At 39.0% G+C, this 15,942-nt stretch overlaps 1 protein-coding gene across 3 annotated transcripts in view; it reads right to left on the bottom strand.

Annotated features, from left to right (window-relative positions):
• The window catches only part of MAN2A1 (mannosidase alpha class 2A member 1), a 173,311-nt gene that overhangs the window by 146,822 nt on the left and 10,547 nt on the right, over window positions 1-15,942 (bottom strand). For all 3 annotated transcript variants that reach the window (XM_023212261.2, XM_023212260.2, XM_023212262.1), the window contains one exon: window positions 2,001-2,255. In XM_023212261.2, coding sequence (XP_023068029.1) covers window positions 2,001-2,255 — 255 coding nt within the window. The remainder of the gene's footprint in view (window positions 1-2,000; window positions 2,256-15,942) is intronic.

Here is a 15,942-nt window from a genome sequence, read left to right as displayed (position 1 = left end):
GAACAAAAATACACCTATCTATAGCTATTCTTCCATGTAGCATACATGGAATGTTCTATCTACCTATTTTATCCTAGAAGTAAAACTACAACAGGGTCAACTAGGCATAATCATCTAAAAATTGAGAAAATTTTTTAAATTGAGATTTAGCTTTTATGTATCCTAATGTTTTCTAGCTTTTCAATGCAGTATTCCTGCTGGCTAATAACGTTTGGATGCAAAGGAAAAAACAGTGGGAAAAAAAAACTAAAACTTTACTTTTGTTCTTCACAGTTTCTATAATATTAAATGTGACAACACAACCAAACAACCTTTTGTAAAATATAAATTATGTTAAAACTGGATTACAAAACTCACATCCAAATATATAAATGAGTTACAAAAAAAATTTAAAGGCCAAACAAATTACATAAAAGTCAATACAAAGTATTTTAAGGCAATAATATTTCTCTCCCTATGGAATATATGACTTTAATAAATAAAATAAAATTTTCCCAAGGATGAGCCGACAAATCTTTGGAAATGAGCTGGGCAGGAGGATGTCTTAGCAGTCTCTGTTTCTTCCTTCAGTCCTGCAGCTCTTCCAGTACCCTCCTGACTTGCTCCGCCTGACTTCCATGGTTGCTCTGCAACTCCTTTCTGTCCAGCCCAGATTTAGACCACACAACAACAACAACAACAACAACAAAAATATATATATATATATATTTGTTCCTTATCATGGATGACAACCAGGCTAGCTAGGTACTTAAGCACTCAACAAAAAACTGAATAAAGTCAAACCTCACAGAAACAGCGATCCCTGTAAGCACAGGATTCTGATCCTATCAGAATCTGGCTACATTCTAGCTGATGAGGTTGCAGGTGTGAGACCTGGCCAGCTCCACTGTCCCCAGCTTCCAGCTTGGCCTGTGAGCCATGACCTCAAGATCATATCACGTTCTCTGCCCCTCAGCAGTTAGTGGAAAGTGTATATTCGAAAACAAGGCCAGAAGCCAAATAATTTTGTCAAACTTTAAAATATTCACCCCTTAGGATCCTTCCACCAAAATCCAGTTTCTGGTACAAGGCCAAGGTTAAACACAGCCTTGCTCTAATTTGCAAAGCCAATGTGAGTGAAACAAATCTTTGGAAATGAGCTGGGCATTTTCCAGCTCATTTTAAAGTTTAAAAACGACCCTTTCTTAAACTTTGGAAACTCTGAGTTTAAGAAAGGCAGAAGGCCTTTCTGACGCTGGTTTTTTACTCCATTGCCCTCTATAATAGCACTGTCCAAGAGAAATATAATACAAGCCAAATTTTTAATTTCCTAGTAAAACAAAGCAGTTGAAATAATTTTAATATTTCATTAACCCAGTATATCCAAAATATTATCTTAACACATAATCAATATATAAATGAATTAAGATATTTTGCACACTAAGTCTGAAACACTATGTGTGTATATTACACTTACAGCACATCTCAAGCCACATTAGTCACATTTCAAGTGCTCAGTAGCCACATGTGGACGGGGGCTTCCATACTGGAAAGTACAGCTCTAGAATATTTCCCTTCCCTCTTGCAAAAGGATATTAAGCAAGGAAAAAAAAAAAGAAGTCTAACCTTACTTTGTACAAAATCTATAATGTACAACTGATATATGACAAGAACAGGGCTTTTCTTGTATTCTCCAATGGAAGGTTAAAAAAAAAAAGTCTCTGGCAAAATTTAAACCTCTAAAGGTTTTCAACTATTATAGAAAATAAGACTGAAAAGCATACAAAAAGACTGCATTCACATAAGTATAAAATAGTAAGATAAACTGAGAAAAACAGAATTATGGAATTTTATCACTAAACAGAACATTAATGTTCATGTGACTAATCAAAGTACTTTACAAAAAGAGAAACTATAATCCAAAGAGTTTAAGCAACTTACCAAGTCAGAACAGACATCACGTCAAATCTTAAAAAGAACAAAAAAAAACCCCAGTGATTACTAATGAATGTATACATTACCTGCACATCTGAATTGTGACTTCCACTTTGTGAAGCAAACAGACAGTCTGCAGTGTCAACTGAGAGGGATAATTGTGAGGGCAGAAGATGTGAGCCAGCACCTTGGCTGAAATTGCTTCGTGAACTTTTCGGACCATCCTCCACAGACTCACTCAAATTGATGACTGAGTCTCTAATATTTGAGATGATCTCATTATTCTCAGCTAGCAAACGCTCCAAATGGTCTATTTTTTCTTGCAACATTGAGAGCTGGCCCTACAATAAAAAAGAAAAAGGCAGCTATATGAAATACTAATATAGATCTGCTGAGGCATACACATTTTTTTTTTTTTAATTATGTGGCTGCCTACGAGGGCAGCCACTCACCCTTCACTTTCCACTTTTATAAGTGGGATCGCAGAAAGCATGAACAGCTGCCAGGGTTGAAACACCAATTTATAGCAGAAAATCTTCACGGCTGCAATCTTTGCTTAATCATATTTTAAGACGTGCAACAGAAAGACCAAAAATATTTTGGGAAATATTTCTGTTCCCCCCAACCTCAGTCCTAAAAGATCGTTGGGTCTCTGGAATCACTAAGTACAACAGCATATTATATTCAAGTATGAAATTTTTAATTTAAGTATAATTGACTGGAGTTACTCACAAGGGTCCAAAAAGTATGAACATGAAAAAGATCATTCCATCTCAATCCCTTAAGGGTCAAAAAAGTATGAACTTGAAAAAGATCATTTCATCTCAACCCCTTAACACTAGTGGATAATCCTAAATAAGGAATATCATGTATGGAAAAATCAATTAGTAAACTCAGTTAGCCATAAGCATGAACATCTCCTAAGTAACCACACCCTAAGTCATTCAGTCTGCTTTTGCTATACTGTGTGTCTTAAATTTTTTTCATTGATCCTCACATTAAGAGGGTTACCATCTCTATAACATAAACCTTGTTATACAAAATAGTACCTCACTTTATGAGAGCAAGGACAATCTTTATCTTGTTCACTCCTATATCCTGGGTTCCAAGTACATAGTAGGTACTCATTTATTTGTCAAATGGCCCTCATATTTCTGAAACTCAACAATAATTCTTTAGTGAATGGCCACTGTATCAGGCATGTATGCTAGGAAGACATGCATAAGATACAGGCCTCTGTCTCTGAACATACAAGGTGATGTTATAACTAGCAAAAGCCTCAAAAAACCCACATTAGGGTTTTATTTATTTATTATTTTTTTTTTTTAATTTTTTTTATGTTTTTTGAGACGGAGTCTCCCTCTGTCGCCCAGGCTGGAGTGCAGTGGCGCCATCTCCACTCACTGCAAGCTCCACCTCCCAGGTTCACGCCATTCTCCTGCCTCAGCCTCCCGTGTAGCTGGGACTACAGGCGCCCACTACTGCGCCCGGCTAATTTTTGGATTTTTTGAGTAGAGACAGGTTTTCACCATGTTAGCCAGGATGGTCTCAATCTGACCTCGCGATCCGCCCGTCTCGGCCTCCCAAAGTGCTGGGATTACAGGCGTGAGCCACCGCACCCGGCTCACTAGGGTTTTAAAAAACGATATGCATGGTGAACAAATAACTCCAGATACTCATTACCAGGAAATAACAGGAAAGCAGAAAGGAAAGAAAGAAGAAGGGAAAAGAGAAAAGAGATAGAAAATATCCAAATGCCCAAAAGCAGGGGACTGGTCAAACAATAGATTCATTATCATGGAAGGGATGCCAGCCACTGAAAATTTAGAAACATAAATTGTTTTAAAACAGAAATGTAAGGAAAGGTATTTTCAGAAGATAAAGTGGCGAAAAGGCCGTTTAAAAATAGTATGTATAGCATGATATGCTTTAGGAAAAAATACGAAAGACCATATAACACACAAGATATAAGGGTTATAATCACAGATTATTGGTCAGTTCAACAAGGGGAAGGGAGAAGTTAAGAGACTGAGATCTATCAAGAAAAGACCAATCATTTGAGCAAACTATGCCAAAATTGGCAGAAGTCCGAAGAGACTGCAAGAGATTTTGGAATTAAAAAAAAAAAAAAAAGTAGCCAAAATTAGCAGCAAATCACCGGGGGTGGCAGGGGTTGGGGGCAATACAACACCAGGGGTGAATATCTATAGCCCTGATGTTAGAGAAGAAAGGAGCACAAGATAGCCATATACCTCCTTAGACCTGAAAGATGTTCTCACAGGCCTCTCTACTTAGAAGCACGTAACAGAAAGAGCCCCCTACACATCAAAACTGTAGTCCTTTAAAGGCAATTGTCATATCTAAGATGGGGTGGGGTGACAAGATAGAACTCTAAAGCCTGTTTATCAGCATACACAGAGACAAGAAAAAGTTTTAGCACAGATCTCATCCTGAAAGACAAGCCCCACTGCCCTAGTGAAAGGCAAGAGAGGGAGCACACATCACTTTACAACTGGAAATGGCAAAGCAAAGGAAACGGGAGATGTGTGCACTAGTTCAGGACTCAAATAGAGAAGCTAGTTGAACCACGTAGATTCCAGATCCGCAAAGCTGTCAAGCAGTATCGTCCTCTAAACCTTTACACCCTTCTTTTTAAGTGCACATCAACATTGGTTACAAGCGATTCTCCATGAAAAGACCAAAGGGGATCCCTTGGCATAACCCAAAGTTCAACCCAAAGAAACTAAAAATATTTGAGTCAGGTACACAGTTGATCAATCTGTATATATTTTCCTAAATACATATGCTATCAAAGGCTGTCTGGAATAGGGGAAATGCTTTTGTTCACTTATCACAACACCATAGACTACAGCTTTTGAAATCCCTTCTGATACATTCTGTTGAATATTTCCAATACTGAAGATACCAATTTACCGCAGTAGGTAATGGTAAATCAAGTTACTCCTATTACAAGCAGTATTAGAACATGTTGATTCATCTTGCCAGCAGTACAGCTACACATCTCCATAAAACAAAACATTACCTTAGTCTAAAATGCCATCATCACAGAGCTTTTAAAGATACCACATTTTGTCCAGGTGCGGTGGCTCACGCCTGTAATCCCAGCACTTTGGCAGGCCGAGGCGGGTGGATCACCTGGTCAGGAGTTCCAGACCAGCCTGGCCAACATGGTGAAACCCCGTCTCTACTAAAAATACAAAAATTAGCAGCTAGGCACAGTGGCTCACACCTGTAATACCAACACTTTGGGAGGCTGAGGCAGGTGGATCATCTGAGGTCGGGAGTTCAAGACCAGCCTGGCCAACATGGAGAAACCCTATCTCTACTAAAAATACAAAATTAGCTGGACATGGTGGCAGACACCTGTAATCCCAGCTACTCGGGAGGCTGAGGCAGGAGAATTGCTTGAACCTGGGAGGCGGAGGTTGTGGTGAGCTGAGATCGCGCCACTGCTCCCTAGCCTGGGCAACAAGAGCGAAACTTCATCTCAAAAAAATAAATAATAAAAAAATAAAAAATAAAAATTAGCTGGGTGTGGTGGCAAGCACTTGTAGTCCCAGATACTCGGAAGGCTGACGCAGGAGAATTGCTTGAACCTGGGAAGAAGAGGTTGCAGTGAACCAAGAACGCGTCACTGTACTCCAACCTAGGCGACAGAGCAAGACTCAGTCTCAAAAAAAAAAAAGATACCACATTTTATCTTATACTTACAATATTACAATACTACAAACTTAATACATGAGTGTCCACATTTCTCCAGATTTTTCTGTACTTTGAGGAAAAGATCATTTTAGAGCCACATACACAGCAAAACTGCCTATAGCTCAACAAGTACACACTGAATAAGAAGACAACCCTTACTGGGAATATTTTTATTATGGCCTTGGTCCCATAATCCATGGATAAGAGTATTATTCAAAATAAACATTAGAGGAGATAGTTCATGAAAAAAGGATCCTACAGTCATTAAAGATGACTTTCAGTCTCATTTAGCTTTAAAGATATTATTAATGATCAGTACCTGGAATTCTGTAGTGAATTAAGTACATGGAGAAAACTATGGCCTAGGGATATGTGCACACAATGGTCTAAAGAGCATCATTTCTAAAATTATATTATGCAGTGGAATGAAGTCTCCCTCCAAACAGGTTAAATTCTTGAAATGAACACACCTCATAAGCAAATTCTGTACATGTGACAGAGAAGAGTAGAATGACCTTAAAAGGATGCACTTGTAGTCTGCATTAGAAAAACAGAAATCATAGATAATGCTTCAATTATGCTAAGAAGTCAAAGAATACTGATAGTAACATTGAAAAAGACAATTTTCTGTAGGGCAAGAAAATCACTTGTGAGAAAACTACTTTATTTTTTGATTTGCTAATCAGTTCTACAGGGAGGCCACAGCATTGCACTGCTCAGGAGTGGGGAAGGAGATCATGATATTTGATTTACTCCGCTTTTAGTGAAAGAGAAAAACCAAGCAAAAAAAATCACCTATCAAAGACCTTTGAGAGAAAAAACTTAGAGTCTACCACAAGGTAGAACAGGATCAGTACCCACTCAGTCCTATGAACAAAATCAATGTGTATCTACAGCTAAATCCGTAAATTTATTACACAATTATTTGCCTCAAATAGGATACTACCTGCTGGGTATTGGCCTCACCGTGATCCCTCCAGCATGGTTGAATCTGTGTATCTTCTCCTGCCTTCCTGGAAAAGTGTGTGTCTTTCCTTCTCCCTGCTTCAAAGGCCAACCCTCTGCCCAGCAGCAATCCCATTTATCTCAACTGCTCTAAGACTCTGTTCTTTGTCCTTTTGATTAAACCTTCTCAATATTGCTCAATCAAGCTCCACTTCTAAAAGCAACTCATTCTCAGTAATATAACATGTTCTATTAGATCAAACTATACGAAATTGCCATTCTCATAGGTAAAACAATCTCATAGGTTGAGTATCACCAGTTTCCTAAGATTCAACTTAATATTTATTATATGCTATGTACATCTAAAAAAGTCAAACTCCTGTGCTTCCACTCTTCTGTGCTTAACCCCATGTGATGGTTAATTTGGGGTTCAACTTGACTAGATAAAAGAATATCCAGATAGCTGGTCAAACACTGATTATTCTCAGAGCTTCAGTAGGCACTGAGCCCATCCTTTATCTACTGAAAGTGAAACCCAGGTGCATCTGTGAGAGGGTTTCCAGAGGAGATGGTGTGTGAGTGGACTAAGTAGAGAAGATGTGCCCTAAATGTGGCAATCACCATCCAATCAACCGGGAGCCCAGATGGAATAAAAAGGCAAAGAAAGGGCAAATTCTTACCCTCTCTCTCTAAGAGCCTGGCTGCTCTTTCTCTCCTGTCACTGGATGTCAGAACTCCAGGTTCTCCAGCCTTTAGACTCCAGACTCACACCAGTGGTCCCTGGGTTCTTGGGCCTTCCACCTTGGACTAAGTTCCACTATTGGCTTCTCTGGTTCTGACGCCTTCAGACTTAGACTAAGTCCTGCTACCGGCTTCTCTGGTTCTCCAGCATGCAGATGCAGATGGCCTATAGTGGAACTTCCCAGTCTCCATAATCAAATAAGCCAATTCTCCTAATAACTCCCTTCTCGTGTGTGTGTGGTGTGTGTGTGTCCTATCAGTTCTGTCTTTTTGGAGAACCCTGAATAAAACACCTTACATTCCCATTTCCCTCCAAAGCCCCACTCACTTCATGTACCAGGATTATCGAAAGTCTCTCTCTACTCATTATCCCCCTTCCTTACAAACTCCCATTCATTCATCTGCCCATTACAATCAGCATCTGCTCACCACTCCTCCAAAACTGACCCTGTAAAGTCCCCAAAGACTCCCATGTTTCAAGCCTGATGAAAAGCACTCTGCCCTTACCTTATCCATCATCTCAGGGAGTATCAGGCACAATGGAGCACTCCTTCCCTCTGGAAACGTTTTCTTTACTCATTCCCAGTACAACATGCAGGTTTTCCTCCTGCCAACTGTTTATCAGTCTCCTTTGCTGGTTCCTTCTCTCCCAACCTCTAAATGTTAGAGTGCCTCAAGGTTAGCTTCTTGAGCCTCTTACCTCTCTATACTCTCTTACATGATCTCATCCATGATTTAAATTCCATGATGTCTCCCATATTTATATCTCCTGCTGGAAGCTCGCCTCTGAAAAACAGACCCATATATTCAAATGCCTACCTGATGCCTCAAATTGTCTTTCAAACTTAAGTCCAGAAAACATACTCCTCAAAAAGACACCTACAGTCCTCAGGTCTCCAGTAAGGGGCTTTAATCTCTACCTAGTTAGGCACCCTCAAAATCAAAACATTGCACACCACAGTCAGTAAGGACTGAATATCTCTTTCTCTCAACTTAGCTTCACCTCGATCTCATCTCTGTTCCAAGTCAGCTCCTCCCCACCCCACGCTAAAACCTTTGTACATGGTCTCTGTTTACATAACGCTTTAACTCTCATGCCAAATGTCACCTCTGCATAGCCTTCCCCAGCCATTCTAAAACAGGCCTCCTCGTGTTATGGTTTATCTCAACTTATTTTTTGTTTCCTCCACAGTTTTATTACAATTATCTATGTTATTCATGTATTGCTTCCCTCTTTTCCTCACTAAATGAATCCCTATATTGACAACAGGCACCATAGCTGTTTTACTCAATGTACTGTACCCTGATGCCTACCTACCTAGCACACAGCAGGACCTTAAGTATTTATTGGGAGAAAAAAAAGAAGGAAAGAAAGAAAAATGGCATGTAACTTTTTCTTCCAAGTATTCAATGTTTTGGCATATAAACCCACACCAAAAATAATACAAATAAAAACAAAACACACTAACCATTTTTGAAGAAAGAAAATCCAAAAGAAGTCTTCACTGCATCCCAAAAAGTAGGTAAGAATGGGAAGGAAAGAGCTAATTAATAGGGTGGTTTTCATGGGCTGTTTGGGAAATAATATAGAATGGGACCCACATTGGCCACAGGATGACAATCATGACCTGGTAAATATAGTACAGTATGTGACTCCCTTTCTAGAGCAAAGATTATGGATTCCGTACAGTCCAATCAAAAGCCTTCCATTTGCACTACCATCACTAACCTGGCTCAAGAGACTATTATTTTCACCTCATGTGGGGAGTGAAGGGAGTTTGGAAAAAGAACCCCAAGATAATTCTGGACTATTTCCTATCATGGTAGTGATATAAGATCTGCACTCAACCAAATCAAGTTTCTAGTTATAAGAGTTGTAGAAGATATGTTTATAATATACCCACCAATAGTAGCATTCAAAAGAAACAAAACTTTACTCCCATGTGTATGCATGTATCTGAAACTTAGGATCTATACCACCTTTCAATTATGTTTTTTTTTTCCTTCAAATCTAATTCTGTTAGATTCAACATATCACTCCAACACATCAACTTCTTTCTGGACTCTGATTATGTCATCAAATGTGCCCACCATGTAAGACCAAAGATTACCTTTATCTTTAATGATGTCCTTCATTAACAGTGAAAGATAAAGGTGAAAGCAATTCAGCTTAATGGCTAAGCATTGGCTCCTGTTCAGGCTATCTGGCTTCCAATACCAGTTCCGGCACTTATTGGCCATGTGATCTTGGGGAAGTAACTTAATCCTGGGCCTCAGTTTCTTATGGGCAAAATGTAGATGCTAACACTCATTGCTTGGAATGGCTATGAAAGAATTTTGCACAGGACCTGCCAACAAGTAAGCAGTGAAGAAGGTATTATTGCAGCTGCTGCTACATAGTGAAAGTATGGCTTTTGAAAAATCACTTAAAGGGTACTATAATATGCACCTCCAGATAGTATGCATCATAATTAAGAACAGACTCTGAAGCCAACCAAAATTTGAATTCTGGCACCACTACTTACTGGCTATGTAGCTTCGGGCAAGTTCAAAGTTACATAACTTCTCTGTGCCGCAGTTTCCTCATCTGTAAAATGGGGAGAATTAATAATACCTAATTCACAGAGTTGTTATGAGGATTAGTTAGTATATGCAAATAAATTTAAATAGTGCCTGGTGCAGTAAGCAGAATAATGTTTAGTCAAAGATGTCCCTGTCCTAATAATCCCTGAAATCTGTGAATACCTTACCTTACATGACAAAAGGAATTTCACTGATGTGATTAATTTTAAGGCTTTGCAGATGGGAAGAAAACCCTAGAATATCTGAGTAGGTCCAATGTAATCATAAGGGAAAAGAGGAAAATGGAAGAGTCAGGCCAGAGAGGGAGATGTGAGGACACAAGAAATCAGAATGATGCTATTGCTGGAAGGCAGCCTTGAGCCAAGGAATGCACTCAGCCTCCAGAAGCTGGAAAGGCAGGGAAACAGATTCTCCCCTGGAGCCTCCAGAAGGAATGTAGCTCTGCAGACATCTTTATTTTAGTCCAGTAGGGCCTGTTTCAGACTTCTGACCTACAGAACTGTATGATAACACATTTGTCTTGTTTTACGCCACTAACTTTGTGGTGATTGTTACGGCAGCAATAAGAAACTAATATACCTAGCAAATAGTTGGCCTTATAAAAATAAAGCTTATAAAGTATTCTTAAGCTTAGTCCTTTTTAGAGAAAGTCTTGCCCAAATCTCCATCATCAGAGCTGGAGAGCCAGGACCCAAAGGAGCTGTGAGCCCAAGCAATGGTGGGTGAGGCCGTGCAACCTCATAAACTGTCTCCCACGGGCATAATTTGGTCTAACAAGGCTCTACACCTAACTGAATAAAGGAGTTAAGAAAAGACGGAGTCACCCTTTATGGTTCAAAGTAATTTTCAGAAAAAGCAGCATCAACATCTTTATCTTAGACTGAGTTTTAGAATCAATCAATTAAAAAATTTAAAGCCATTCTGGAGCCACAGTGGGGCATATGGACTAAGAGGCTGCAGTTTGCCAGGTAAAAGCCATGGTAGCTTGGACAAGCAGGGAAGGAACATGAAAGAATGACAAGAAAGATGAGCTAGGAAAGGGAAGGGCAGGAAAGGAAAAAAAATGGCATTGAGTTTTTTGCTAGGGCAAGGGGGAGGATTATGGGTGGCATTTTAGAGGAACAGGCCCACAAGCCAGTTACTGGGGCGGAGACAGAGGAGCAAATGTTATATTCTGAAACTATTAGATAGCTGAATGGTGGTGTCAGTGAACATGCAAGTCTGGAACTCAGGAAAGAAGTCAGGGCTAAATATATAAACTTGAGTGGCCAGAATAAATGTGAATTTCAAGCAATGGGAACAAATGGGATTACCTAGAAAAAGCGCAGAGATCTGCCTTTTATAATTTAAAATGGCTCACTAGGCGATTCTCACACATTCCCAGTTAAGAAGCGCCGCATTAAAGCTAAATATAGGAACTGCGATTTGGTAAAAGAGAGTCTGTATTTCTAGCAGGGGTGTCATCGTTATTGCTGCAGTCCCTGGTCAGTCAGCCACTATTCAATCTCTACAGAAAAATCCTGCTTTTAGTCAGATCTCTGGAACTTAACAGGAAGGCCTTTGAGTTTGATAAAATAACAGGTAACCTTCCAAGTGCCCATTCCACCCCTTAAGATGTGTAGTGCTGAGGCCAAAAAGAGTGTGAACTGGGGCTGTGGCCACCTGTCTATCAATGAGCCCCAAGCCAGTTATAGAAAACCTTTTAATGGTATTTTCCAGACTGAGAGCTTAACATGCCTGAATTTCTTCAAAATTGTGGAATCTGTCTTTGTGCAGCCACTTGTTCATTCAAAGAAATAAATGCCCTCACGATGTGAGCACAAAAAATACACAGTTACAGAATCCCTTACCAAATTGCAGGAGCAATACACTCTTTGCCCAGGCAAATCATTTTTCATAAATCTCACACCTGCCTAGGGATGACAGTAACAGAAGCTGCTCAGATGCAGGTAAGAGTGCCAAATGACTGTGAAGGGAAAAGCTGGGACTCCAAGCCCAACATCCCTTGCTCTGGCGGGGCACTCAAGGGACTCATGACTACTGCAGCTGGGCCACCAAGCTAGTAGCTGCCAGAGTCACTACACAGGATCCAAGTCCTGACCTCAAATAATAGCATCCCATTCCCTCACCACCCTCCTCCAAAAATGTGGTCAGGACTCCAGTTGTTGACGTTTTCTGCAGGTTCCAGGAGACAGCACCAGCTCCACCCTATGAGTTTTCAGATGTATGTTTAGATTAGAACCATATGGCCCTATCTGCACCAGCCCAATATGGCTGCACAGAAACTACCTCCTGTTGAGGCAACATTTTAGACACCAAGCTATTACATAAAATGAGACTATGCAAAACAGATACCCACTTAAAAATGACTGGAAGAAGGGTGTATAAGTAGGGCAAAATATGTAGATTATAAAATTTTAATAAAATGCAGTTTTATTACTTACAAATCCATTTAATAACTGCAATTAAGTGGCACTAAACATATTAACTGTTGACTAATAGAACTCTTTCTTTAATTCAGCACTTCCCAACCTGTTCTATGGAACACTATTCTTTGCAGAATTTTTTTTAAAAACCACACTGACTTTTCTTCTAAAACTTATTTTTAATTTATATTCTTATGCTTAGCACTCTGACAGAATCTGCCAACAGTGTATCCCACCCAAGAACTTGCATGAAGGTTCACGTGATACACTTTCAGACCTTAACAATTCTCAGCTAACCAGGGTCATGTTGTTACACATCATATAGGCAATGATTGCTGGTCTATGTTGGTAATCTATCTTACATTTATGACAAATGCTTATCTTTGTATACAAGGTTATTAGGCACTATCCATTTATACCACCTAAACACATTTACCATGAATTAATGCCATGTATTGTATGTTAGGATATGCTAACAAAAGTTCTGTCAACATCTTATAATTTTACACAAGTAATTCTGACAAACAATTTCAACACAAAAAGAAAATAATTGTCAGTAATCAACCTAAACAGTGTTGGCCTATTAAAATAAATGCAACTGACATGTCTGAGATTGTTTTTCATACAGAAATAGTTTTGGAAAGCCTCTGAAGGCAGGGTTGTACTAAGTAGATAATCAACCTCCCTTCAACCTTATTTATACTAATCATTTCCTGAATAAGTCCCTTCTATTTCTTATTGACAGGAGACAGGTATTTAGGCAAGTCTCATCTGAATTATTATAAATTCTGAATTTCCAAACTATTCTTTATACAAGCACTACAGACTCTAAAGTTTTACAAATTCTTTCCTATTGTCTTTCTTTATAAAAATCCATCTGTACCAACTGGTCTACAAGGGCAAGGTGAGACACAGTAAATACTACAGAAGCAATGAATGCAGTAGTAAGACATAACATAAAATATAACAATACAATTATAGCAAATCTCTAAATATCATACCATTGGCTATCAAAGATGAGTTAAGGATACAAATTTCTGGAGTTCTTCTCAAATCTCTTTTGTTTAAAACAATTATTGGTTGGATCTTCTACCTAAAAGTTGGAAGAAATATCCTATACCTCAAGTGTTATTATTTGACCCTACAAATTTTCCAGAGGTAGCCCTGGGTCAAACACAGTTTTTACTTCTCCAATTAATGCGGTCAGCTACCAGCCCAACAGAACGGGGTTTTTCTTTACCATTAACAAGAGGCAATTTGGAGGGTATTCTCAGAAATATGTCTGACCTTCAGAACAACCTTCAAACTTTAGTCCCCTATTTGGGGTGTTGCATTTTGATCCTTAATAAATCTCTCTCTCTCCCTCTCCACCACCTGTCTGCCCATCCTCCATACACGCACACACACACACACACACACACACACACACACAATTTATGTTCTGTCTTAAACAACCCAGAAAAAAATAATTTAGTCATATCATTTGTGCCAAAGATGAGAAGGGTCTTTTTTAAACTCCTACTAAAATGCTTCTTAGAAATCCTTCCTTCTGATCATCTTACCTTTCCTTAGGTAAGGTGATCCATGAGCTGCTGGTTTCTGACAATTTGAACACAAGCTGCTTTATTTCATTAACATATGCTACAAAATATTCTTAATGTAAGATGTACAGTTTTTGGTTATAAGAAATGTACTTGGCCCTGCCCTCACTAAGCACAGTCCCCAAGTGAGCTCATTCATTCTCGGTTATGCTGATGACTACCAGATCAGCATCTCCCTTCCCTGATCTCTCACTGGCTTTCCAGCCCACTTGGTTATTTCCACTAACATCCACATCATCATAAATGAAACCGAACTTGGCTTTCCAGATCAGCTTGTCTTTCAAGCTATCCCCTTCTGCAAATAGTACAACCCAGTCTTCAATACCCCAATGGAAAAAGGTAGGAGAAATTCTCTGATTCAAGCCACTCATCATTACCCTTGATCAAATCTGTTAAAAAGCTCTGGTCTTTCTCTTTACAACATGTCTCCACATTTTTCTCAATTCTAGCCAATTCAATACTGGTACAGGGATTTGCTGCCTTATGTCTATATTACCTCAAACAGATTCTCAGCTGCCTTCCTACTTGAGTCTTCCTACACACAGCTACCAGAATAATCTAGATTGAATATTCTCTTAGCTCCTTTCCAGGTCTAAAATTTTCTACAAAATTAATTCTCTCACACTGCTTTTCTCAAGCAGCTTCCTGGTATATTCAATAACTTGGAGTGGTTCACTACCATCTAACTCATAACTCTTCAGACAAACTCTCAGGGCAATTTGCAGTCTGATTCTGAATTACCTACAGTGTTTTCCCAACTACTCTTTATAGGCACCAAGATTCTAAATCAAGCCAATCTCCTCTAGGATTCAAAGCCTTCAGAAGCACTGTACTTTACACTAGCAATTTTCTTTCTCCCTTCAAAGTATTATCCAATAGGAAAAGCTTAGCTTCTTTACCCTCTCCTTTAGTCAACTTAAGTCAGGCCATCACCAGAACTTGTTTCTGTTTCTGAGTTCTCTTTAAGGCCTTTGCCTTTATATCAGTAATATAAAATAATATCATTGACTCGTTTTAGTCTTAGCTCCTGTATCCCCAGAACTTAGAACAGTGCCTGCTACATAATAGGATATGCTACAAATCTGTCCATTGGTAACAACTAGCGTTTACTGAGCACTTACTATATGCCAGGCAACATTCTAACCTCTTTAACTTTTAATGAATAACAGCACTTAACTGTCTCTAATGGTTTAACAAATGGAAGTTTGTTTTTCTAAATAACTAAAAAGTTATTTCAAAGCAAGTAACATATGTCTACCATAATTTCCGTATTACCTAATGCAGTAAATTTTCAAATATATGCTGGATATGGGTATAGTACAGCCAGAAGGCCAGTGAATTATAAGTCAGGATGCGTGTCCCAGGTATGCTGTGACTGGACAAATTGCTGAGGTCTAGTTTATGTGTGACTCGGTGCCCTTATCTGAAAAATCAAAGACTAGTACCTGACCCGGAAGGACCCAGTCTACTCTACAATTCTATGCCTGAATTTTTCATATGTACGACTTTTCTGGAATGCTGGTGACTGTTAAAAAGAATGACTGCTTCACTGGATTCTAAAAACACCAATTCAGAACTTTATGTAGAAAATGATGCTAAGAATGATTCACATTCTCAGGCTTCAGTGTTCTGATGCTCTACAGGTAAAATGTTACCACCAAGGCCAAGACCCATAAATTCCATATTCCTCTACACCTGTGGAACAAAGAAACAGAAGGGAACTGCTGCAAAGTACATCTTTAGCCCCAAAGTCCTCACCCTGAAGGGAAAGGCTTCTCATCACAAAGGAAACAAAGCACTATCAGTTCTAGAAGAAGAATGGCAATTTGAGTAAATAGTAATTGTGAACAACCAAAAAAAAAAAAAAAAAACCAGCAAAACTTCATACTTTCAATACTGAGTAGGCACAAGGCACCAAAATGTTGGTGCATACTGAGTTGCAAAATGATTTTTTAAATAATGAGATTCAAGAGATAGGAATCAATAACTTATATTTCCTCTGACACTAA

Source organism: Piliocolobus tephrosceles, chromosome 4 (genome assembly GCF_002776525.5).
Source record: "Piliocolobus tephrosceles isolate RC106 chromosome 4, ASM277652v3, whole genome shotgun sequence".
NCBI classification, from domain to species: Eukaryota; Metazoa; Chordata; class Mammalia; order Primates; family Cercopithecidae; genus Piliocolobus; species Piliocolobus tephrosceles.
Note: the sequence above shows the minus strand (reverse complement) of the source record. Positions and strands in the feature narration are given on the sequence as shown.